At 39.9% G+C, this 25,577-nt stretch overlaps 1 protein-coding gene across 1 annotated transcript in view; it reads right to left on the reverse strand.

Annotated features, from left to right (window-relative positions):
• The window catches only part of DNAJC1 (DnaJ heat shock protein family (Hsp40) member C1), a 168,663-nt gene that overhangs the window by 19,079 nt on the left and 124,007 nt on the right, over positions 1 to 25,577 (reverse strand). Inside the window, exon 9 of the mRNA XM_077490952.1 lies at positions 10,081 to 10,200. Coding sequence (XP_077347078.1) covers positions 10,081 to 10,200 — 120 coding nt within the window. The remainder of the gene's footprint in view (positions 1 to 10,080; positions 10,201 to 25,577) is intronic.

Consider the following 25,577-nt stretch of genomic DNA (forward strand, 5'->3'; position numbering starts at 1 on the left):
AGCAAATAAAAAAAGAAAGGGATTTGGAGGTGACAGAGCAATAGCAGGTACTTTTTTGAGTTAAGAATACATACTTGAATAGAATTTTTTTTCAAACAAGAGTTTAGTGTCACTTTAAAACCCCAACATGGATGACCTGGGTTGAAGCTTCTAGAAGGAGCCTGGGGCCAGAATCCTATTTCTTTCTTCTAAAAGGTTCAACCTGAGAAGGGCTTAGTTTTTCCTTAAATTAACTTCTACTATTTCTCTCTGGCGGCAGGAGGAACGATTTATCTGAGCCGGGCACCACTGCTCGTATGGCGAGGCAGCTCAGTAATTAAGAAAGTTGCTTTAAATCTATCCACCTGTCTGTTGTTTTGCTGCCTACCTGAGCCCTTTTCCAGGCAGCCGGCAAATCCCCTATCAGTCTGTTATCGCAACCTGAATGCAGGAGATTAGTAACCACAGAGAGACGCCGAGTTGGTTTACATCCTCCTGGGCCAAAGAGCCATACCGCTTCACAAGTATGAAATCCGAGAATTTGTGGCCTTTAATTTAAAAAACCTGCAGCTAATAATCACATTATGGCCTGTTTTGCATGTCAGACAGTTTGTGTTTCCTGTTATTTTTACAATTTAAGTAACCTTTGTGGTTACAAAAGTCATCTGGTGAAAGCTATAAATTAGAAATGTAAACACTTTACCCGTGCGAAGTGTGTGTGTGGCCACTGTAAGATCACGTAATTATAATCATATTGCTCGGTACATCAGTGTCGCCGGAGCAGCAGCACTGAGTGAAAACGGCAGTAACCAGTTGGTTACAAACTGACAGTAAAAGAAGCGTGCCGGTCAGTGCTGTCAGACAGCTTGTAGAACCCCGAAACCCAAAGCGATCGATTATATAAAGTTGGAATTTTGACCACCAAGCTCCATCTTTCTGTGCCTTGCTGATTGTTTACTGATATGTCCAATAGCATGGAGAGGGAGCTCCAAAGCACCAACTTCCAAGCTGAAGATGATATTTTCATAGTAGACTTAAGCAGGTTTTGCCTGTTTGAAGCCCTTTGACAGATTTCATACTTTATAAGATGATCTCTTGCTGAGCCTAGTAAAAGGAGTATCCCACATATCGTCCCAATCATCTCCATCCATTTGTGAGAAATCAACACACCAGGCACTTCTGTAGGGCAACAGGACCTTGTTCGTGTCAGTGAACAGCTTTTTATGAATTATGGGGCATGCCTTGGATAGTGTGTCATTACATAGTAAAGCCTCTAAGTCTGTAAGTAGCTAAACTTGACAAGTGAATCAGCCTCTTGCAGTCCCTGATACAGCAGGGCTGGAGTTTGTGAGGAAGAAGCAGCACAAGAAGTTAATCCACTTGCGATAGGAGGAGAAAGCAGAGTGTCAGACAGATGAGCTTATCACTGTGCTGCATCTCTTTTCACTGTCCAGTCACAGGCTGGGGTAGACCCAGGACGACCTGGGCTCAGAGAAAAAGAGTTGAATGATGCTGACCATCAGACCCAGGTCATCTAGTAGCAGAATATAATACAGTGCGGGAAATGTCTAAAGTGAAGGCAAATATTGCTCGTTTTTTTTTAATGGGTTCTTCATTAAATTTTTGCTAGTTCTACTTTACAATCAAATGTATGCTTTTTCTGTGTATTCATTATATAGTGGTAAACAGAACCAAATGGAGACTCTGCATTAAAATGCTGTTTTCACAACTGTTTATGCCTTGAAATATGTAATAAAATGATATTATTAACACTGATTATACTGTACTTGTTGATATACTTAACTGTGATTTCATACACATAATGTAAGATAATTCAATGGAAAAAAGAAAATAATGAAAGTAACTTGTGTATATATACAGTCTAATATATATATATATATATATATTAGGGATGCACCAATAGCATTTTTTTTTTTACAAGTACAGATTCTTTTATTTTTAGTACCCACCAATGGCAATTACCTACCACAACTGTTTTGTTTTCACTTCAGCTGTCAGCAATGGTACAAAGCATTGAAGAGTTATTTACAAATGAAATAAATACCTTTTTGTTTTATTTTGCGCTTTTTCAGTGTGAAATGTGTAAATATATGTTCAGAAAATGGAAAAGATTTCCCTATGGGGTTTTGTATTGCAGCAAAAAAGTCCAAAATGGTTATAAAATGTATTTATTACAAAAATGAAATAAAACTACAGAAGCATAACTATCTGTTAAAACATGAGCTCTGTGATGGAGGCTGGCAAACATACATGATGATACAGCTGTACAGTGGACATTTAAAACATAGCATGATATGTATAAGAAGTCATACTAAAACACACACTGATGAGTTTCGACCATATGTAGTAGAGGTCTTCTTCAAGGGAAATGCTTGAGAGCTCATGTTTTAACAGTTAGTTATGCTTCTGTAATTTCATTACATTTTTGTAATAAATATATTTTATAACCATTTGGACATTTTGCTGCAATACAAAACCGTGCAGCTTACTCTTGCTCACCCATTGTATTGCTTTAATATTGTGTAAATATATGTTAATATATATGTGTAAAAATATTCACTAACAAAGCAAACAAAAAAAAGTTGTAATTGTTTTATCGTTTATAAAATAGATGTGAACAAAAAAAAAGCAGGCAAATAATTAAATGGAGGAGAATAGGGAGTTAATTAAGGCTGATTAGAGTAAATGAATGGTTTGTAATGTGGTTAAACAGAGGAACATTTGTTCATCCCTTTGATCTGCAGATGAAGAAACAGAAAGATTCAAAAAGAAACAATGTTTCTTTTTATTTTAGTGTTTCAGTGGCTGAACAATGTTGTTAATAACTATTTCCGGCAGCTTTTTTTTTGACACCTCCAATTACCGGATTTCTTTAACACTTCAGCTGTCAACAGGGGAGACCCACGGCCAGCTAAAAGAACCGAGCCTGAAAGTATTGGTTTCAGGTATTGGTGCATTTGCATGAGTACCGATACTTGTGCAAATACTTGGTATGGGCACCGATACAGATACTAGTTTCGGTGCAACCCTAATATATATATATATATATACACACACACACACACATATATATATACACACACACACACACACATACATAAACACTCATACACACTTCCATCTATCTACAGTATCTATCTTTGGATATCTATCTATATATCTATCAATCTATACATTATCTATTTATCTCCATCAATCTATACATTATCTATTTATACACATAAATACACACGTCTATCAACCTATCTATCCATCACTCTATAGACTATCTATCAATCTATATACACACGGTTTCATCCACCCATCAATCTACTGTATATCAATCTATCTATCTCCATCTTCCCATGTATATCCATCCATCAATACATTATATATCTATATCAATCTATACATGTATATCTATACGTTTCTATTCATCAATCTATGCATTATTTATCCATCAATCTATACACATACATACACATGCATCCATCCATCCATCTATCCATCTATCTATCCATCTATCCATCTATCTATCCACACACATACACACGCTTCCATCTATCTATATCTATCAATTTATACATTATCCATCTATCCATGTCTATACACATCTATCAATCAATCAATCAATACATTTACATTGTAAAGCCCTGCGCAAACTAATGGTGCTATATAAATCCTGTATAATTATAATCCCCCTCTTTTTTTTATATTTATACATATATACATCTCTACATATCTATCAATGTATACATATACAGAGATATATAGATCTATCCATCCATCTACATAAAGTTGTCTATCTATCTCATTATATACTTCTAACAACTGGCCACATTTCTGATAACAATAATACTAAAGATAACAATTGTTATACTAGAAGGAATAATATTGAATTGTATGTGTAGTTCAGCCCCCGTGATCTGCAGAACAACTGAGCGGAGCTGGAAGGGACACGGGCCAGAATAGTAAGGACTACACAACGACTTCTTCTGTTACATTGAGTACAATGTCCGCACTTTTTTTTATTTATTTCTTTATTTGTAATAGTAAACACAAGTCAGATGGGGGAAAATGGGTGGATTGTTCTTGAAGACCAGAAATGAGCTTGAAGCCCCGGGCTAGGGGCCGTGTTTAGAAAGTGGGTCAAGCAACAGATGTGAGTTAGCTGATGGAAAGAAGGGGCTACAGGTAACCAGGTCAGCAGGCAGGAGCGTGATTATAGCACACACAATCTGCTTTTCCCTTTCATAATCAGGGAAATAACCTAATTAACCCCTGTCTGTCAGACATTAAATTCAATAACTGTCTAGGAATAATTAAAAGTCTGTATATTCCTCTTTTAGTGCCGGTGTGCACGTAAAAAAAAACCCTATGATATATGTATCTGGGATAAAAGTTTTGCTCATTGCTAGTAGGGATTGTGCTGTCTGTGCGGGGCTGCTCCATAGTTTTGCCTCACTGCTCCAAATACAGGAGGGCTTATTCTGTTATCTCAGCAGTCATTCGGTAATGCTGGCTATACACTAGTAGAATATTGTTTGAAATATTTGTTTTAATGTGGTTGTAAACCCCGGGAAAATAACAAAAAAAAAAAAACCCTGTAAGACAAAGGTATAATGAGCTAGTATGCATCACACACTAGCTCATTATGAAATACTTACCTTAGAACGAAGCCCTGCAGCAGCGCCCGCACACCGCTGAGACATCCTCCCCGGTGTTTCTACTGGGTTTGCAGTCTCCGGCACTGTAAGTGGCCAGAGCCGCGATGATGTCACTCATGCGCACGGGAGCCGCCGTTTACGGCACAGGCTCTGAAGGTCTGGCAAGGTAAGTCGGACCTTCAGAGCGCATGTGCCAATGACATCATCGGCTGCATGTACTCTGAATATCTCCTAAACAGTAAAAGTTTAAGAGATATTCACAGTACCTACAGATAAGCCTTATATAGGCTTATCTGTAGATACAATTAAAAAATAGGACTTTACTTGCTCTTTAAGAATGTTCATTCAACTTTCTAATTAGTGGGGCAAATTAGAAGGAGCAAATCGTCAATCATTTGAAAATTTGAAGGGGCAAAAATGCAAAGTTTTTCTCGAATGAACTAATTGACTAATTTCTAACAGTGCTAGCGGTTAACACTCAGGAAAGTTCATTCATTTAAAAATCCAATGCTAAAAATAAACGTTTATTGAAGTACTTTCGAACCACATTTGTCAAGTCCTCAAATGTACTAAAGAGAATATTCCTACAAATATTAATTTGAAAATCTACTGGTGTATATAGCCAGCTTAGGTCCCCTCATATTACAAAGATCTCTTAGATTGTAAGCTCTAATGAGCAGGGCCCTTTGATTTCTCCTGTATTACTTTCCGACCGCCTAACTGTAAATATATAGGCAATGAAATACTGGGGTCATGGCAGCAGCTAGCTGCCATAACCCTGGTATCTTTATTTACAGCAGGCGGCCGGCTTACAGATAAAAGTGATCTTGGCAGCGGATTCGCCATGGGGTCACCTTTATACGCGGCAGGAGAGATGCCCTCCCATTCCTGCCATTTCCTGGTGGTTCCCAAGCTTACTGGATCCATCAGTAACCCAGGAACCGATCCGATACGGCCGATGGATAAGCATGTAGCCGAGTGAGGGCAAGATAGCCCCCACTTGGCTCTATGCCCTTGGAGGACCAGAGAGACTTCTGACATCACTTCCTCCTCTCGGTCTTAAAGAGGAGGTCCGCTCACCGCTGCTGACTTTTAATAATACAACACTTACCTGTCCTGGAGTTCAGTGATGTCGGCACTGCAGCTGATGTTTCCATCGGCTGTTGGGTGCTGTCGCCACCATGGGTCCCTACTGCGCATGGGCAAGGCACTGTTACGCTCTCCTACTGGAGGAGGGAGCCGAGCTGTGATGTAATGCGCCACGGCTCAGACTCCTGGAAGTGGGGACAGGATACTGAAAGGTGCCAAATGTGGCGGGGGAGACAAATGAGTGGAAGTTCCACTTTTGGATTTTAAAGGGCTGATGTTTCTTTTTGCTAAATGCAAAATTATTTATTTTTATTTTTTTGCTTTTAAAAGGTAAATTAGAGATCTGGGGTCTTTTTTCATGCTTATTTCTATAATAAGGGATGTTTACACTCCTTGTAATAAAAAAAATTAATAGGGACAGTGTAAAAATAAAATTTAAAATAATTAAGAAAAAAAAATTTGGTGTCCCATCCCTCCGTGTTAATGTGCAGAAGCGAACACATACGTAAGTCGTGCCCGCATATGTAAACTGTGTTCAAAGCACACATGTAAGGTATCCCCACGATCGTTAGGGCAAGAGCAATAATTCTAGCACAAGACCTCCTCTGTAACTCTAAACATGTAAAAACTTTTAAAGTGTCACCTATGGAGATTTTGAAGTACTGCAGTTTGTCGCCATTCCACGAGTATGCCTAATTTTAAAGTGCGACATGTTAGGTATCTATTTACTCTGTGTAACATCATCTTTAAAATGATAAAAAAATTGGGCTAACTTTAATGTTTTTCTTTTTTACTTTGAAGGTCACAAGCTGTATGTATGCTGTAGGAGCAAATCCAAGCAGGGTGCGGGTCATTCGGTGTGTAGACAACACGGGAAATTATCAACCTGAAGAAAAACTTAGAGCTGCATGATTCTGGCTAAAATGAGAATCACTATTTTTTTTTGCTTAGAATAAAGATCACGATTCTCTCATGATTCCCACTGCATAACATCTTTCACATTATACAAAAAAATTGGGATAACTTTACGGTTTCGTTTTAAAAAAATTAATTGAAGTGTATTTTTGCCAACAAAAACTGCGTTTGAAAGATCGCTGTGCAAATACAGTGTGACATAAAATATTGACCGCCATTTTATTCTCTGGGGTCTCTGCTAAATAATATATAATGTTTGGTGGGGTGGTTCTAAGTGATTTTCTAGCAAAAAAATACAGATTTTTACTTGTAAACAACAAATGTCAGAAAAATTCAGGGTCAGCAAGTGGTTAAATTGTATTGTAACTGAACTGTCTGCCCTCGTGTTGTAAAGCACTGCACAAACTGTTGGCGCTATCTAAAACCTGTATAATAACAATTTAGTAAATCTAAAACAGAACATGTATAGTCAGATTGTAATGTTCTTGGTGACATTTAGAAAAGACAATAATTCTACATTGGTATTCTACAGAATTATAACAATATGTTCAAAAATATACAGGGCACAGACACAATGACTTTTCATAGAGCCCCTTATGATTGGTTTACTATATATTCATATATTAAAAAACCACATCTGAAAAAAGAAATGTATGATAAACTGTGCACGCCACAAGGACCAATCAAAATCTTACTTTGTATTCTGTGATAATAAGAAACAGAACCTGATTGACTGTGGCATGAACAGAGACACTTTTTTTGTCTCAAGTATGTTAACAAGAAGTGCTGAGGCCTCCTAAAGTGAATCTCCAGGCAAAATCTTTTCTCTTTTAGTTTTGGATAGAATGGAGAAGGGTCAAGCCCTCTGTCGAGGTTTTATTGTAATCGGTGTCCCCATTGGGGGCATTCCTAACTCTTGTTTGCACTGGTGGCCACTGTCACCAAGACAGAAAGTGAAGGGAAATCCAAAAAGTTTTAGACGTGTCTCCAGAACAAGTGGTGAGGGGAAGTCTTTCAATGGAGACACCCAAGGAAAAATGTCTACAAGGGGAATTCCATTTACTTTGGGAGATTTTCTATAGCTTCCTGTAGCCTCTTTGGGACAGGAAGTGGGGGAAATTTCCCCAATGGTACTAAAACTACCATCTGTCACCTTGGGAGATGGCTTGTAATTCTCAATAAACTGCAAGTGTGCTGGCAAGTGCTCTTGTAGTTCATTGATCTTCCTGCTCTCCAGTAACTGTCTGCCCATATGGGAGCTACGGGCAGACAGCTGTACTGAGATTCTGCAGGATCCTGGCATTACCCCCGCAATCTACTGATGAGGTGCAGAGCTCTACAAGCTCCAAAAAAAAAAGATAAATAAATGTACAAAATTTTAACTACCAAAATATGTGTATTTTTTTTTAAAAGGCAAAAAGGACAAAGTGGGAAGTTCCTCTTTTCCACCTACTTCCTCCCTCTCCTCTCCCACTTGTGGACACATTTTGTTTTCTTTGGGGGAGTGGGTACCTAGTTTTGATAGGTACCGGCTCCTACTTCCACTCCGATTGCCTAGGTGATCTGAGCAGACCTTGGCCTCATTCCCCCATCCTTTGCCTGCAGCCTTCTGGGGCACATCACAGGTCCCTGGAAGCTGCAGTACCAATCATAAAGCACAGCACAGTGGGAAACAGTCTGGCGCTAGGGACCTGAAGACTGGCGAAGAACTGGCCTGGGTGAGGATGGCGCTGGATCCCTGGGCAGTTTATTATTAATAAAAGTCAGCGGCTACAGTATCTAATTTTAATTTTTGGGGAGGGGGGGAGCTGATGATCCTTTTTAAAGCTGAAATTAAGGTATGGCAATTTTTACATCGTTTTAACGTAAACCAATGTAGGTATGTATGTGCCATATCTATGGGGTCCCCTGTAAATCACTGTAGAAGGAGCATGTGTTTTTTTTGCACCTGCACATTTTAGTGGATGGTACGTTACTTCACATTTTTATATATATATTTGATCTGTTTTCTATTTACACTTTACAAAATTTGGTGTTAAGAACTGTTCTAGTTACTTATATTCTTTTTATGTTTATGGAACCCTATAGTTAGCTGTACACCGAGTTTTAGTCTATGCACTTTTTACACTTCTTATTTGAAGAATTTTTTTATATTTACACGCATATATGTCATTTTTTTTATATGTATTTTGTTTATTAGATCCACACTATTTTATTCAGTTATTTGGTTTATTCTAGATGAGCCAGCTTACTGAGTTTTTATACTTCTTGGTATAGTGAGAAAGGATCCTTGTTTGCCTTTTTTGGGTAATGGGGAGTTTTTTAGCACTTCTACAGTGACCACCACTGGCTTGCGGGTCCCGTGTTGAGAGGCTGCCCCGCTGCTTACTGAACACAGGAGGTCCCCCTACATGGACACCATTCAGAGAACACTTTCTTTTATTGTAACAAATGCAAAGTGTTCTCTGACTGGGCAAGGTAGAGATTGTGATGTCACCACCCTGCATTTCCACCTTGTCCAATCAGAGACTGCTTTTTACATCACTGTAGTAGCACCACGCCTGCTTGGCATGGGCACCACGTTAGAGAACACACCCATTGAGAAAAGTGTCCTCTAACGTGGCGTCCATGCCGACCAGGCCACCTCCTGTGTTCAGAATGCAGCAGGGCAGTTGTCCAGCACAGGACCCAGAAGCTAGATGCTACTACAGTGATGTAAAAAGTTTCATACCTAACTTCAGCTTTAATAAAGGACAGTGGCCAATGTACAGCGTGTGCAGCATATGTAACTGGCCATATAAACATCGCCGAGCGAGCCCTAGTAATAAACAGGCAGCCTATCCTTATGTGAACACATAGAATGTCACAAACTGTTTCACAGCACATGGAACCATTCAGTCAACAACTGGCCATAAGAGAGCATGACTGAGGAAGTAATTCAAAGTACACAGCTTCTACCTACATCAAAATAACCAGCTAAGCTAATCAGTATGGTGTATACACAATGCATAATTCAAATCGCCAGAATGAAAAAATACACACAAACACACGGAGCAAGAAACAAACGTGTCTGTGCAAGAAAGTGAATGCATTGACATGAGCCTTCTACCCAAGTGACTGAAACGGGTTCCAGCAAACAATATAAATGCCAATGTTTTTCTGCGATCGGGTTACAGTAGTCTAAGCTTCTAAACCCCAGAATCCCCAGTACAGCTGATCAGTTACAGCTGCTAATTGCAGAGCAGGGGACCTGCCCACATCTGCTTCTTGCTTACTTAGTTAATGGTTCACTTCCAAAGGCCTATAAAAGGATTGCAGCCTTTGAAAAGAAAGACGGTGTCAGGCTCCATTCACTGGTCACCTTTCACACTGCCCGGGCCTGCTCTTAGTTTTGTCACTTGCAGTACAATGCATATCTCTGCAAACTCACATCTGTCACCGATCGACCCAATTCGTGAGCAATCTTCTCCCATCGACCTGGCGTTCCCCCTGGGAACTTGGCCATGTTTCTCGTCAGCTGACTGATGTCCTCCTCTGTCCATTCAGGTGACTGAAAGAAAAAATATAACGTTACAAGAAAGGTAACAGTTTTAAGCAAAAAACAAAATAATAATAATAATCACAGCACACAACTGGGACTCACTAATAAACCTGGACCAAAGGGAGAACAGTAGTGTTGTCTTTACAATTCTACAGCATTTAAAAAATATTAATTGAAAGAGGAATGGTTAGAATATCTGTACGTCTCTTTAAAAAAAAAAAAAAAATTATTAGGCCAGAATTTTATTGAAAAAAAAAATAAAAGACGACTTAAAGGGTTAGTTTGCCTTTAAAAAAAAAAAAAAGGAGAGTAACTAACACCCTCCCCACTCCTTCTGTCCCCATTGGATATACCTTATATGTTCTCCATATAAGGTATATGTTGCCTTCACTAGCCACTCTAATGGTCCAGAAATATTAAATATTAATACAAAGCGCCAGAGGCTGTGTAACAGAATAATGTGAGCGATAGTGAGCGCTTATTGGACAATGGTGACTACATGAAACCAATGAAATTCCTTTTGATGATCATTTCTTCCAGGACAGGGTCCCGGGAACAAAGAAATTCTCATTGGTCAGCCTGGTTACATGACCACTGCAGCCTTTGCAAGCAATATGCTGTTATACAGACTTCAGCACTGTTTGGTGAAGTTTAAATTTTCCGGACTGTTATACTGGCTGGAGAGGGAGGCTAATGGTAGGAATCATATAAGATAAACGCAGTGGTGACTGGAAGCGTGGGGAGGGTGTTGTGAGTTCACCTTTTCATATTTAAAGGGCTTGTAAACCCTCAAGTTTTTTCACTTTAATGCATTCTATGCACAAGGATGAGCACACCAGCTCCAGCCAGCGTCACCCTGATTGGATAGATTGATAGCAGCGCTGCCACTGCGGTCAATCAAATCCAATGACGCGGGACAGTCCTGCTGTCTGTGTCAATGGACGCAGCAGCAGGGCATGAGAGCACGCCCACACAAGTGTCCTGAGGGAGAGTGGTCTTCAACGGGGTACTCGTGAAGAGGAGGTGCCAGGAACACCGCTGAGGGACCCCAGAAGAGGAGGATCGGAGCCATTCTGTGCAAAACCAACTGCACAGGGGAGGTAAGTATGACATCTTTGTTATTTTAAAAGAAGAAAAAACAAAGCTCTACATACTCTTTAAAAATAAAAATTTCTACAAATCGCTCCCCCATAAAGAAAAGAATGTGAAGGAGCTTACAATCCATTGTTCCAACTGTAGACTTACACACACCAACACCAGTTAATTTGGAAGCCTAGTAAACTATAGGTACAGGAAGGAGGTGCTGGCTATTACCAATAGCAACAGACGAAAAACAAGCGCTGGACTGCCGCACTCTTCAGAAAACCACTTTTCTTTATTGAAAAATCACTTCACAGCTCAACAAACACAGTGAACAAAGGAAAATTGCTGATGTTTCGCACTAGCTGTAGTTGCTATGATTAAGCACTACAGCTAGAGCGAAACGACAGCAATTTTCCTTGTTCGCTGTGTTTGTTGAGGTGTGATGTGATTCTTCAATAAAGAAAAGTGGTTTTCTGAAGAGTGCGGCAGTCCAGAGCTTGTTTTTCGTCTGAAATTGTAGGTATAGGTTGTTTTTTTTGGGGGGTAGAACCGATGCACTAAAGGCATCCCAGGCAAACATAGGAACAACCAATAACCACCATGGATATAAATCTCAGCTGGAACATGAACCCAGGCACTGCAGGGCCACATTGTAGCTCACAAGGCCATTGTGCTGTCTTATAAAGTTAAGCTGACCACTGACTATGTGCTATGCAATCTGAAGGTACAATCTCTTTTAGATTTACCGTAATCTATGCAGTGTATAGGCTTGCCTGAGTTGATACTACATGAATGGATTGTGCAGGTTTACCATCATATTACATACATTGGGTAAATCTGAAAGCAAGTTACTCACTAGGGGGAGAACCTCCTGGGGAATACAAGTTGGAAAAGGATCATTTAAAAGAGAAAATATCCAGTGAGCGGAAGTTGTATGGACGTAAATGCCTTGTTGATGTCAGAGGAGAATAGGCAGACTGGTTCAAGATGATAGAAAGGCAACAGTAACACAAATAACCATTTGGTACAACCAAGCTATGCAGAATACCATCTCTGAATGCACAACGCATCAAACCTTGAAGCAGATGGGATACAGCAGCAGAAGACCAGACCGGGTGACACTCCTGTCACCTAAAAACAGGAAACTGAGGCTACAATTTGCACAGGCTAACCAAAAATGGACAAATGAAGATTGGAAAAATGTTGCCTGGTCTGATAAATCTCAATTTCAGCTGTGACAGTCAGATGGTAGGGTCAGAATTTGGTGTAAACAACATGTAAGCATGGATCCATCCTGCCTTCTATTAACGGTTTAGGCCGGTGGTGGTGTAATGGTGTGGGGATATTTTCTTGGCACACTTTGGACCCATTAGTACCAATTGAGCATCATTTAAACTCCATGGCCTATCTGAGTATTGTCGCTGACCATGTCCATCCCTATATGACCACAGTGTCCCCATCTTCTGATGGCTCCTTCCAGCAGGATAATGCCCCATGTCACAAAGCTCAAATCCTCTCACCACTGGTTTCTTGAACATGACAATGAGGTCTCTGTACTCCAATGACCTCCAGAATCACCATATCTCAATCCAATAGAACACCTTTGGGATGTGGTGGAATGGAAGGTTTGCATCATGGATGTGCAGCCAACAAATCCGCAGCAACTGCGTGATGCCATCATGTCAATATGGACCAAAATCTCCAAGAAATTTTTCCAACACCTTGTTGGATCTATGCCATGAAGAATGAAGGCAGTTCTGAAAGCAAAAGGGGGTCCAACCCGGTACTAGCAAGGTGTACCTAATAAAGTGGCAGATTAATGTATGTAGCTATATGTAACTATATAAAGGAGACCTCAGATTGTATAGTCTTTAGTCATCTTTAGATTGTTAAACTGCCTTGATTTTTTTTATTCTTTATTCTTAGATTTTTTTCATGTAAAAGAAAAATGACTAAGGCGGTAAAATTACAGGTGTTCATAATCACAGCATATATAAGTAAAATAAGAAACGAAGAAGACAATCACTGGTCATTACAAATAATTAACTAAAATCATACTGAGAGATTGATAAGGAGAACAGAGTGTGAAGTCACCTGCTGACCTGTTGGGTAGATTACATTTTATTGTAGAGTTTCCCTGCCAAAAAAGACAAGATTTTTTTTTCACCATTGTTAATTAGCAGAGAGAATGGAGTAAGCGGGGGAAGAGCTAGGTGTGAGGGTCTGATGGGGAGGGGGGAGAGAAGAGTGCAAAGAGAAAAGGCTTTGGGTGAGGAAGATGGGGGAAGAATAAAGGAGAACAAGCGGCAGTGGAAGACTGAACCAAGGGAGAGCTTTTGCTTTGGTTATCTGGTCTCAAAGTCACACCTAATAACCCATTGTAAGAGTAGGTGGAGAGGAAGAAAGAATGGGCTTCCCCTCATATTATTTATACTGTAGGACCTGAATATGTATGTGCTAGCTGGACAGTAGGAGAACAAGGGTCAATGATCAACTGGCTTAATGTAGTCCAAAGAATTTTTGAAACTCCGACAACAGACGTTCCAGCATGCTGCATAGCTCCATTCATGGGCAGAGTGAACCTGCATAATTTACCCCAGAAAACCAATGGCTATAAGAAGGGATCTATAGATTACTTTAAGATTCAGCCAAAGAGTACCTCGTTACTGAGCTCCAATTCTTTTGAATCTATATCAGGCATGGAAGAGCTTGTTCTATAAAGTACAAGGAAAATTGGAGGCTCTAATAACCAGGGACGAGTGAGGAGTAATCATTGGAAATATTTTGTCTTGTAAGGTGCCTGGAGCATATGCCTATCGGGGGGGTGTTCTCCGAGCAGGAGGGAAAGCAGTTCAGAGGCAAGTGTCAACAGAACTTTAGAAAAAATCTTCGAATTCTGTTTAATTATACTACAACTAGCTATACTTTAACTTCTTACATAATTTTGTAACCATATTCAGGGGTGATTCAATAAGGCATTTCCAGCACAAATAATAGTGGTGTGTATGCTGATGGAAGTCAGGTTTCAAACATTGTTAAGGCCGTGAGACACTTTCATTATAAAAATACCAATACATGCACTAATTCCAGTTAGTTCATAGTAGCTTCAATTAAATTGTTTGTTGGTATTGCTGCATCAAAATTGCAAAAAAAGGTATACCTCCATATTGGATGTAAGAAAAGTGGAGTATAGTAAAATATCCCCCATGCTGATGTTAGTTGTGTGGACTTATTCTTGTTCCAATGTTGTCATCTACTATATTAGTGTGTGTGTGTGTGTGTGTGTATATATATATATACACATACACAGTAGCTCACAAAACTGAGTACACCCCTCACATTTCTGTAAATATTTTATTATATCTTTTCATGTGAAGAAATTATACTTTGCTCCAATGTAACATAGTGAGTGTACAGCTTGTATAACAGTGTCAATTTGCTGCCCCCTCAAAATGACCCAACACACAGCTATTAATGTCTAAACTGCTGGCAACAAAAGTGTGTACACCCCTAAGTTAAAATGTCCAAATTGGGCCAAATTAGCAATTTTCCCTTCCCGGTGTCATTTGACTTCAGGTGTGAATGGGGCGCAGGTGTGTTTAATTTGGTGTTATCCCTCTCACTTTTTCTTACTGGTAACTGGAAGTTCAACATGGCACCTCATGACAAAGAACTCTATGAGGATCTGAAAAAAATAATTTTTTCTCTACATTAAGATGGCCTAGGCTATAAGAAGATTGCCAAGACCCTGAAACTGAGCTGCAGCACAGTGGCCAAGACCATACAGCGGTTTAATAGGACAGGTTCGACCAAAGAAGTTGAGTGTACGTGCTCAGTGTCATATCCAGAAGTTGTCTTTGGGAAATAGAGGTATGAGTGCTGCCAGCATTGTTGCAGAGGTTGAGGGGGTGGGGGTCAGCCTGTCAGTGCTCAGACCATACGCTGCACACTGCATCAAATTTGTCTCCATGGCTGTCGTCCCAGAAGGAAGCCTCTTCTAAAGATGATTCACAAGAAAGCCTGCAAACAGTTTGCTGAAGACAAGCAGACTAAGGACATGGATTACTAGAACTATGTCCTACTGAGACCAAGATAAACTTATTTGGTTCAGATGGTGTCAAGCGTGTGTGGTGACAACCAGGTGAGGCGTACAAAGACAAGTGTGTCTTGCCTACAGTCAAGCATGGTGGTGGGAGTGTTATAGTCTGGGGCTGCATGAGTGCTGCTGGCACTGGGGAGCTACAGTTCATTGAGGGAACCATGAATGCCAACATGTACTGTGACATACTGAAGCAGAGCATGATCCCCCTCCCTTCGGAGACTGGGCTGCAGGGCAGTATTCCAACAAAACTACCCCAATCGCACCTCCAAGATGACCACTGCCTTGCTAAAGAGGCTGAGGGTAAAGGTGATGGCCTGGCCAAGCATGTCTCCAGACCCAAACCCTATTGAGCATCTGTGGGGCATCCTCAAATGGAAGGTCGAGGAACGCGTTGTCTCATCCACCAGTTCCGTGATGTCGTCATTGAGGAGTGGAAGAGGACTCCAGTGGCAACCTGTGGAGCTCTGGTGAACTCCATGCCCAAGAGGGTTAAGGCAGTGCTGGAAAATAATGGTGGCCACACAAAATATTGACACTTTGGGCCCAATTTGGACATTTTCAATTAGGGGTGTACTCACTTTTGTTGCCAGTGGTTTAGACATTAATGGCTGTATGTTGAGTTATTTTGGGGGGACAGCAAATTTACACTGTTATACAAGCTGTACACTCACTAATTTACATTGAAGCAAAGTGTCATTTCTTCAGTGCTGTCACATGAAAAGATAGAATAAAATATTTACAAAAATGTGAGGGGTGTACTCACTTTTGTGAGATATTGTATATATGAAGAATATATAAAAATGATTAATTGACGCACTCTCTGAGGTTTGTGAAAGTCTGCCATAGCGCAGGTGTACTTCATGATATGTCATTCTGACACGTATATGAAACTGTGGAAAAGAAAACCAATGCAGCCACCACACCAAGGAATAGTAAATTGCAATATATTAAATTTTTTGTTACACTTTAATCTTTTTAAAATTAACTTTGCATGGTGATTTGATTTTTTAAAACTGCAGTAAAAATTACAATCTTGTTGTATTGCAATTATGGCAACACTTTGAAAACCTGTAGAAATCCTAATTCTCGCTCATGTGATTGGCTCATTTCTTTTCTCAGCGGTCATTCCCTTATTAGCCCAACTCTAGCGCTGATCATGTGGTTATAGCAGACACTTCTAACTTATCACTCCCACATCCTTCTGTCTGAGGAAATGGCTGTAATGATCTGTCTTAAAGTGGAAGTAAACCCTCCTATAGTTTTCAGTCAAGGAAGCTGCCATCTTGACCTCTAATAATTCTTCAACTGCCATAATGCTGCACATGTGATCAGTTATGACACCAGCCATTGGATGGTTTGAAAGTTTGGTTGAGAGCACAACCAATGTGAAAGTTAGCATTTCCGGCATGCCGGGAATGTAAGGCCCCATACACACTATCAGTTTTTCTGCTGAGTTTTTCCTTCAGATTTACCAAAACCATATAACATGAGGTCAAACCTTAGGAGTTTCAATGTGTATGCAATCAGGCAGGCCCTTGTACTACATGGTTTTGGTAAACCTGAAGGAAAAATTTAGCAGAGAAACTGATAGTGTGTATGGGGCTTAAGTGTTTTTTTAAACTGGGTTTACTCCCGCTTTAAGCAAGCCATAGATTATGCAATTTTCTTTCCTTCAACCTCGGGTTCAAGGAAAGAACATCACTTTTTTTTCCCTATCAACACAGTGTTGATGGGGGAATTTCTCCCACTGCACTATTGTATTCTGACAGTGGTTTCCCTGCCATCAGGATACAATGATCACACCTGCTGGCTTTATCCGCTGGCAGTGATCGCACAATAAAAAAAACCCATAGGCTAGTTGTACTGAAGTTGATCAATAGATCGACTTCAGTACAACCAGCCTGCCCATAGAAGGATCCAAATTGGCCAAATTTCAATCTGTCTATGGGCAGCCTAAGTATTTCCAGAATAAAAGCATGCACCGATTTACAATAGTGCTTCCCACATTCATAGCATTCATTGAATTGAACTGGGTTATATATTTTTGCTAATAAATTCACTTAAAAACCCTGAAAAATCTGTCAAACCTAAACACCCCCCCAAATAAAAAAAAAAGCGTATGCAACAGTACACTTTGTAATGAAATAGATCTTCAGCAAGTTTGTCAGTGGCAGGATTAATGTCAAAATGGGTGCAATCATTATGAATAATTCTTGGCAGTGTTCAGGTGCAGTGTGAAGATATCGCACCTCCATACAGCGTTCTTCTATAGACTTGGGTTTTAGGAGTGTGCACACATACAAGCACATCGAAGGAAAAAGAAAACAAAGGTTTATTTCTTTTCTTTTTTTCTAGTGCATTTTTATACATCTGTAAAGACTTTGATCCACATGTATACATTTTTTTTATTTGCCTTAATATAGCCAAATTTGTTTAATATTTGGGTGATCATACTTCATAAATTGCACACAGAGTATATATAGATACAACAAAAGAAAATAAAAGTATGGAATTCATTGGTTTGCTTTATGTGTTTATAGGTTTGTTCATCCCTAATGAAGACAGTGCTCTGCACCATTTTCCCTTTTATACCATGCAGACAATGCAAACTTGTCCGAATGAGACTTTAAAACAGGAGAACACACCAAAACCGTTAATTTTCCATTGCCAATTTCCTTGGCAACAGCAGCAACGCTTTTAAAGTAAAAAGCGATTTCTACATGGTGTCAACCTGCTCTATAACACCAATTTTGCTTCTCATGTTGGAGATGAAAAAAATAAAAATAAAAAGTAATAAAAAAGTATGCAAATCTATATATTAAAAAAAAAAAAAGATAACCTTTACGGATAAATAGCTCATCTAATCACCTTTTCCGATAATGAACAGACATGCATCACACACTTTCATTACCAAGCCATCAGCAGAGAACAGCAGTGAGAGGTGACCGACCCCAGGGACCATCCATCCCCCTGAGCTGCAGCAAAGCTGCTCCCTGACACTAATCCTCCCTGTCACTCTCCCACTGTGCTCTAACTACGCTGACACCCGCCCGCCGTACTGCAAAGCTCAACGCAGCCCTTCCTGACTTCTCTCACCATCTCCCCTAATCAATGGTTCAAGCGTGCTCTTTTCACCATGTCCAAATGGCAGCTTCACTCATAATCAAAGAGCACTGCCCCTGTTCCCGAAAGGCTGCGCCATTTGCATTCATTTGCAAAGCAAACTACTTTTATTCACTTTGTTCTGCTATCAGCAATGCTCCCCGAAGCAGATAAATTAGCATAAATACAACCTGCCACTTAAGAGTCAGTAAATAATGGCCAATCGCAGGAAGGATTGTATCAATCATTTGGTTTTGTGGCCCACGTGATGCTTTGTTCGTTTAATTTTGAAAAAAGGGGAAAAAAAGCCTCAAATGTATTCACGGTGGTTAGGCTGCCTGCACTACAAGTATGTAAATTCATGCAGCCGCCAAAATACACCGTGACTACGTCCACGGGGTTCACGTTCAACAGACTCATGCTGAAATATATCCAAAACTAGGGATACCGAACATCTATAAAGTCAGGAATAAATATATACTGTGAATTTTCAAATATTTTTCTAGGAATTATTTACCATTGCAAAATTTGTGCTTGGAAAAAAAGCGGCTAATCTCTAGTAATCTCAACCATTTTGGTAAATCATGCTGAAATTGCTAAGAAAATCTGCCAAATATATGGCCAACAAAGGACATGGGGCTACCCTTGAATTTGAGATGAAAGTCTCAAAAGCAGTTGTTTGGGTGATGACCTCATATTCATGAGACCCTCCACAAGACCACCAACCAACCACTCCCAGGAGGGAGGAAAACCCTTCCTAGTTCACTATTGTCCTCCCTATGATAAGAGGATGCTGCTAGCCTTTGCCTATCCTGCCTCCTTCCCATTGATTAACATGATCTTTCAACTAAGCCAAATATTCATGTTTAAGAGTGCCACATATAGATGATGAGATTCTGCATGTACATCAGGCTACTCACTGAGTATAGGATTACTTTGAAGTAGACCCCCAGCCAATTTTTTTACTTCTAGTTTTGAATAGAATGAGGAAAGAGCCTCTTGGGGTTGCAATGTTGTCTGTCTCCATACAGATTTAAATTTTCCAATTACAGCTTCCACCAGGACCAAATATTTTTTTTTATAAATGGGAGATAACTTGGTGAATGAAAATGTAAACAAAACTCTGAGACACGCAAGGAGACTCATAGCATTTATTTTTGGTGCAACCAGAATCTCTATTGCCAGATGATGGAAGTCCCCCACGATCCCATTTGACTTGGTGAAGACCAAGTTGTCTTGGATTATGGTCAATGAGCATCTCTCGGCAATACTACTTGATAAAACTAGGAAATAATTGTGCATAGAGAACAAAATAAGCAGTCAGCACGTCACTAGACATACAGTGCAAAATGGAAATAAAAAACAAAAGTGTGGTGCTAAGTGAGCAAATAAATAGTGCGTGAACCTGAAAAGGTGAGGTAGGCAATGCAAAACTGAATGTGAACAACACCAAAACATAAAAGTCCAAAGTGAATAAAAAACATCTATGGAAGGTCCATTAAAGTTCAAAATAAAGCGAAAAGGTCTTTCTTAGATAATCCAGGATGAATCTTGAAAATACAGTCAAAATGGTATGTTCGTGCTTACCAGATTCGATGGACACACGTACCGTATAGCACGTGGGTCAAACAGGCACTCTTGAGGGAAGGAACCTCAAACAGGAACTCCCGCCACTGGAACAATGGTAAGAAAGATTCTACCCAATGTTGAATAAGGACTGTTAGGTAACCATGATGGACTCCAAAACATGCAATGAATCACATCAAATGGTGTGTATGAAAAACAAATGATCTGCACATAGTGTGACACTGTTTGATGTTTAATGGTAAAAAAAATAAAAATAAAAAAGAAGGATGGTTTACACTTACAGCAAATCCGATAAAACAAGCTTGGTAAATAAGAGGGGCATATACCGTGCTAATAATAAATAGTGATAAAATATTCTCCTGTGATAAAAAAGCTGCGACACAAAAACCATGCAATATTCATGCAGAAGAAAATATGTAAAAGGAAAATAGTCGCGCTAATATTGTAACAATCTTAAATTAATAAGTGTGTTCAAAAACCCAATGCACAAAATAACGCTGTTAATGTGAATAAGTGAATACATTATGAAGGACTATACCTATACATAACAGTGAAAAAAAGCAAACGAATAAAGTCCACATAAAAAAGTCATGTAGTGCAAAAAAAATTATATAAGTGAAACAATGTGTGTATATATGATGAGCGCTCTCCTTCTGATGGGAAACCAGTACACTCTCGGACTGGAACAGGCCATATAGAAGTATAAAAAAGGAGATCAAATAGTGTTTTATCCTCAAAACACTAAAAAGTTTATTCATAAAAAACGAATGAGCCCCTCTACATATTGGAAGGAAAAACGTAAGGAGGGAGGACGATGCTAGGAGCCTGGAAGTATTGGCATCTTGGATTGGCCAGAGAAGCACGGGCATTTGGTTTATATTTTTATTGCCAGAAAAATCTTAGGGTTTGAGGATAATACACTATTGGAGCTCCTTTTTTATTTTTCTATACGTCCTGTTCCGGTCCGAGAGAGTGTACAGGTTTCCCATCAGAAGTAGAGCACCTCTACATATTGGACGGAAAAATGGCATAAGGAGGGAGAAGGACGCTAGGAGCCTGGAAGTACCAGCATCTTGGATCGACCAGAGACCCCACAGAGGGCTATATCTGCAGACGATAAAGACCTCGTTACTGACAGGAGGTCTACCACATTTGGTAAGGGTCTCAATCATCTTTGGTGTATGTCCTAAGGAGAGGCCTATCCCTCGTTCCCTCGGTGGTGGTGGAATCAACCTGTAGTTTTCATCTTCAGAGTTTTTTTCCCTTTCTTTCTATATTTTTGGAATGGACTCAGCGCTCATCATATGTGAACTATACACACATTGTTTCACTTATATAATTTTTTTTGCACTACATGAACTTTTTATGTGATCTTTTTTCAATTGCTTTTTTTCACTGGTATGGATAGGTATAGTCCTTCCTAATTTATTCACTTATTCATGTAGCGTTATTTTGTGCATTGGGTTTTTGAACACACTTATTAATTTAGGATTGTTACAGTATTAGCAATAAAACAAGCTTGTAAATAAAATGGAGTATGATTCCAAGAGCATCAGCTGACACATTTTTATCCTATTTGACCTTATCTGGAGTGTTATGATGTCCAATAGGATGAAATGCATAAGTTGATGCTCTTGGAACTGTTGGCTGTACTCCATTGTATTTACAAGCTTGCTTTATCGGATGTGCTGTAAGTGTAAACCCCCTTTTTCACCATTAAAACGTCAAATAGTATCACACTATGTGCGAATGATTTGTTTTTCATGCACACCATTTGATGTGATTCATCGCATGTTTTGGAGTCCATCATGGATACCTGACAGTCCCCATTCAACATTGGGTGAAATCTTTCTTACCATTGTTCCAGTGGCGGGAGTTCCTGTTTGAGGTTCCTTCCCTCAAGAGTGCCTGTTTGACCCATGTGCTATACGGTACGTGTGTCCATTGAATCTGGGAAGCGTGAACACTTTACCATTTTGACTGTATTTTCAAGATTCATTCCGGATTATCCAAGAAAGACCTTTTCACTTTAATGGACTTTCCATAGATGTTTTTTATTCACTTTGGACTTTTGTGTTTTGGTTTTGTTCACAATCAATTTTGCATTGCCTACCTCACCTTTTCAGGTTCATACGCTATTTACTTGCTCACTTAGTGCCACATTTAAAAATTTTTACTACTACTTAATAAAGAGACCTTGTTCGATGAAATTTGGGAGCCCTGGATCAAATACTTGTTGGATGCTTTATAAGTTGCACCTGTTATTCTGCATCGGGGTCCAAATAGGGTGCACTTTTTACTGTATTGACCCTTTCTTCTTTCCCCCTTTTTCTTTACTTTTTCTACTCACTGTATTTTCTGTTTCTCTCTATACCAGATGTCATTATATAGTAGGAACCCATTCCTCTTGTAATGCATCACATTCTGGTAAACATATCTGAAATATTGACTGTTTTACATGCTAATGTTGGATCTTTATATATTGCCTTTGAAATAATGAATAAAAATGATTGGAAAGAAAAAAAAAAAACTTAACGTCACCAGTTTCCTTAATTCTCCAGCCGAATGAAGGGATGAAATCTTACAGATCACTACACTTTTTTCCAGTTTGTTTTCATAAATAGTGTCTCCCTCTATTTGAAGGGAAGGGACTTTGTTTCCAGTAATAAAAAAAATATATACAAATCCAGAAAAAAAAAATACAATTTAATGTGCAATCAGTCTGTCTCTATGCTTAAAGTAGGACTAATGTTTTTTTAGTTAACACAAACACCCTGTAATTGCAAGGTAAAAAATAGTAATGCTTAGTTGCAAAGTAAATCAATGAATGTGACATCCATCAAACTGCAAGGGAATCAAGAACTGTAAATCAAAACACATGCACTAGGAATATTCCGCTGAAATGAATGCTTGGTGAATGTTACATTCCTTCTAAATACAACACTGTTTTGTGACGATTCCAGACAGTTTCCCAGCTGCAGGTAGACCATTAGGCAGTGGTGGCCTGTGCATTGTGGGTGCACAGGCACAGCCCCCTCCCCATCCATGCGCTCGGCCCCTTTCAGGATGCCGGACGCATGTATTCCTATTGTCAATCAGGATGCAGGGCGACAGACCCGTTTCCTGATTTGCGAAAGTGACAGGCCTCTCTATTGGATGCCTGTCGCTTGGGAAGAGGACCGGAGGTAAGTGTCAGGGGGGGTCTGTCAGAGCCACAAGCCCCACGAGTGGGGGGGTGGGTATGCACAAGTGGCTGCATATGATAGGCACAAGTGGCTGCATTTGATGGGCACAGTGGCTGCATTTGATGGGTACAAGTGGCTGCATTTGATGGGTAGAAGTGGCTGCATTTGATGGGCACAAGTGGCTGCGTATGATGGACACAAGTGGCTGCATATGATGGGCACAAGTGGATGCATATACTGGGCACAAATGGCTGCATATACTGGGCACAAGTGGCTGCATTTGATGGGCACAAGTGGCTGCATATACTGGGCACAAGTGGCTGCATATACTGGGCACAAGTGGCTGCATATACTGGGCACAAGTGGCTGCATATACTGGGCACAATTGGCTGCATATACTAGGCACAAGTGGTTGCATTTAATGGGCACAGTGGCTGCATTTGATGGGCACAATGGCTGCAATTGATGAGCACATTGGCTGCATTTGATGGGCACAGTGGCTGCATTTGATGGGCAAAAGTGGCTGCATATACTGGGTACAAGGAGGGTGCAATTGATAAGCACAGTGGCTGCATTTGATGGGCACAGTAGCTGCATTTGATGGGCACAGTGAGGCTGCAATTGATGGGAGGGTTCAGTATTTTTCAGTTTGTTTGCACCCTCCCCCAAAAAGTTTTGAGCACCAGCCACCACTGCCATTAGGATCTGAGATTCTCTATGGCCTCTTGGCTTCAGCTCTGCAGAATGAACAGCTCAGAGGTCATATGCTTTAATATCTGCATAAAGCGCAAGGACCATCACTCCTCCCAGTCCTGTACTGTGCTCTACCTTCTTATGTGCGGACACCTCCATTTAGTAAAACAAGTAACCAGTGGGTTATAAACGAACAGTAGAGAGGGAGTATTAGGGTTCGGACAGAACTACAATGTTACACATTTGATTCCTGGCAAAGAATGAAAGCAGTTCCTACAGAAAATCTCCTGTGAGAAAATGATTACATCACTTCCCTCAGATGGTAGTATGACCTTCATCACCTCCCATGAGTGCTGATGAACAGATTCTACAACATAGCATATGGTTATTATAAAATATGAATAATGTAAAAACAGATCTGCATGCACAATTTTTAGGTAAAGGGTTTGCATAAAAAAGATACTTTAGTTCTGCTTTAACCACCATTGTGTAGCACTGCAAAGCAGGAAGCACTGAATGTACAGTAATTGTAATGGCTGTCCTTATGTACATACAAAAAAAAAAAAAAACACAAAATGACTGTCAATCTCCCTCAGTCAGGGGCTCCATGGAAGATCTCACTTTGGGCAGTTTCAATGGTCATGAGAATGGTAAGAAAACAACCTGGAACTACACGGAAGAATTTTTTTTAAAGGGGTTGTAAACCCTCATGTTTTTTCACCTTTTTTCACAGACATTACAGTTCCATTACAATTTGGTACAAGAGGAATCAGAGGACCATGCTCGTTAGAACTTGCAATCTAAAAAGGAAGGGGCAATTTATACAAAAGGTAAAATCTGTAGGGGGGATGAGCTGATGGAGGAAATAAAACAGTGTTAGTTAGAAGCAGGATAGGCTTCTTTGAAGAGAAGGGTTTTGAGGGATCGCTTAAAGATGGATAAATTAGAGGACAGTTGGACAGATTGTGGTAGAGAGTTCCAAAGGATGGGTGAAGCTCTGGAGAAATCCTGGAGGTGAACATGGGAGGAGGTGACAAGGGAGCTAGAGAGCAGTAGGTTTCAGGATGGACGAAGAGAGCGGCTTGGTTGGCATTTTGGGATTAGGTTAGTGATGTAGCTGGGGGCGGAGTTATGGATGGCTTTGTAAATTATTGTTAGTACTTTGAATTTTATTCGTTGGGTGAGTGGATGGAGGGAGCTGAAGGTTTGATTTACCAAACATCAGCCTTCGAAACCTTACTGACTTGGAGATGATCTGCAAAGAGGAGTGGGACAAAATCCCTCATCCCTCCTGAGATGTGTGTAAACCTGGTGGCCAACTACAAGAAACATCTAACATCTGTGATTGCCAACAAGGGTTTTGCCATCAAGTACTAATGCAAATCGAAGTATAACTTTTTTAAATGCGTTTTTCTGGATTTTGTTATTATTCTGTCTTTCACTGTTAAAATAAACCTACTATTAAAATGATAGACTGATCATTTCTTTGTCATGGGCAAAGGTATAAAATCAGCACGGGATCAAATACTTTTTTCCCCTCACTGTATATAAGGCAACTTTAAAACAAATTTTCACCCTGTTGGAAGTCAGCAACTACAAATTCAGCTGACTTAATATATGGACACGCCACTGTC

Source organism: Lithobates pipiens, unplaced genomic scaffold, assembly GCF_037356315.1.
Source record: "Lithobates pipiens isolate NorthernLeopardFrog02 unplaced genomic scaffold, aLitPip1_a1.2 Scaffold_19, whole genome shotgun sequence".
Classification (NCBI taxonomy): Eukaryota; Metazoa; Chordata; class Amphibia; order Anura; family Ranidae; genus Lithobates; species Lithobates pipiens.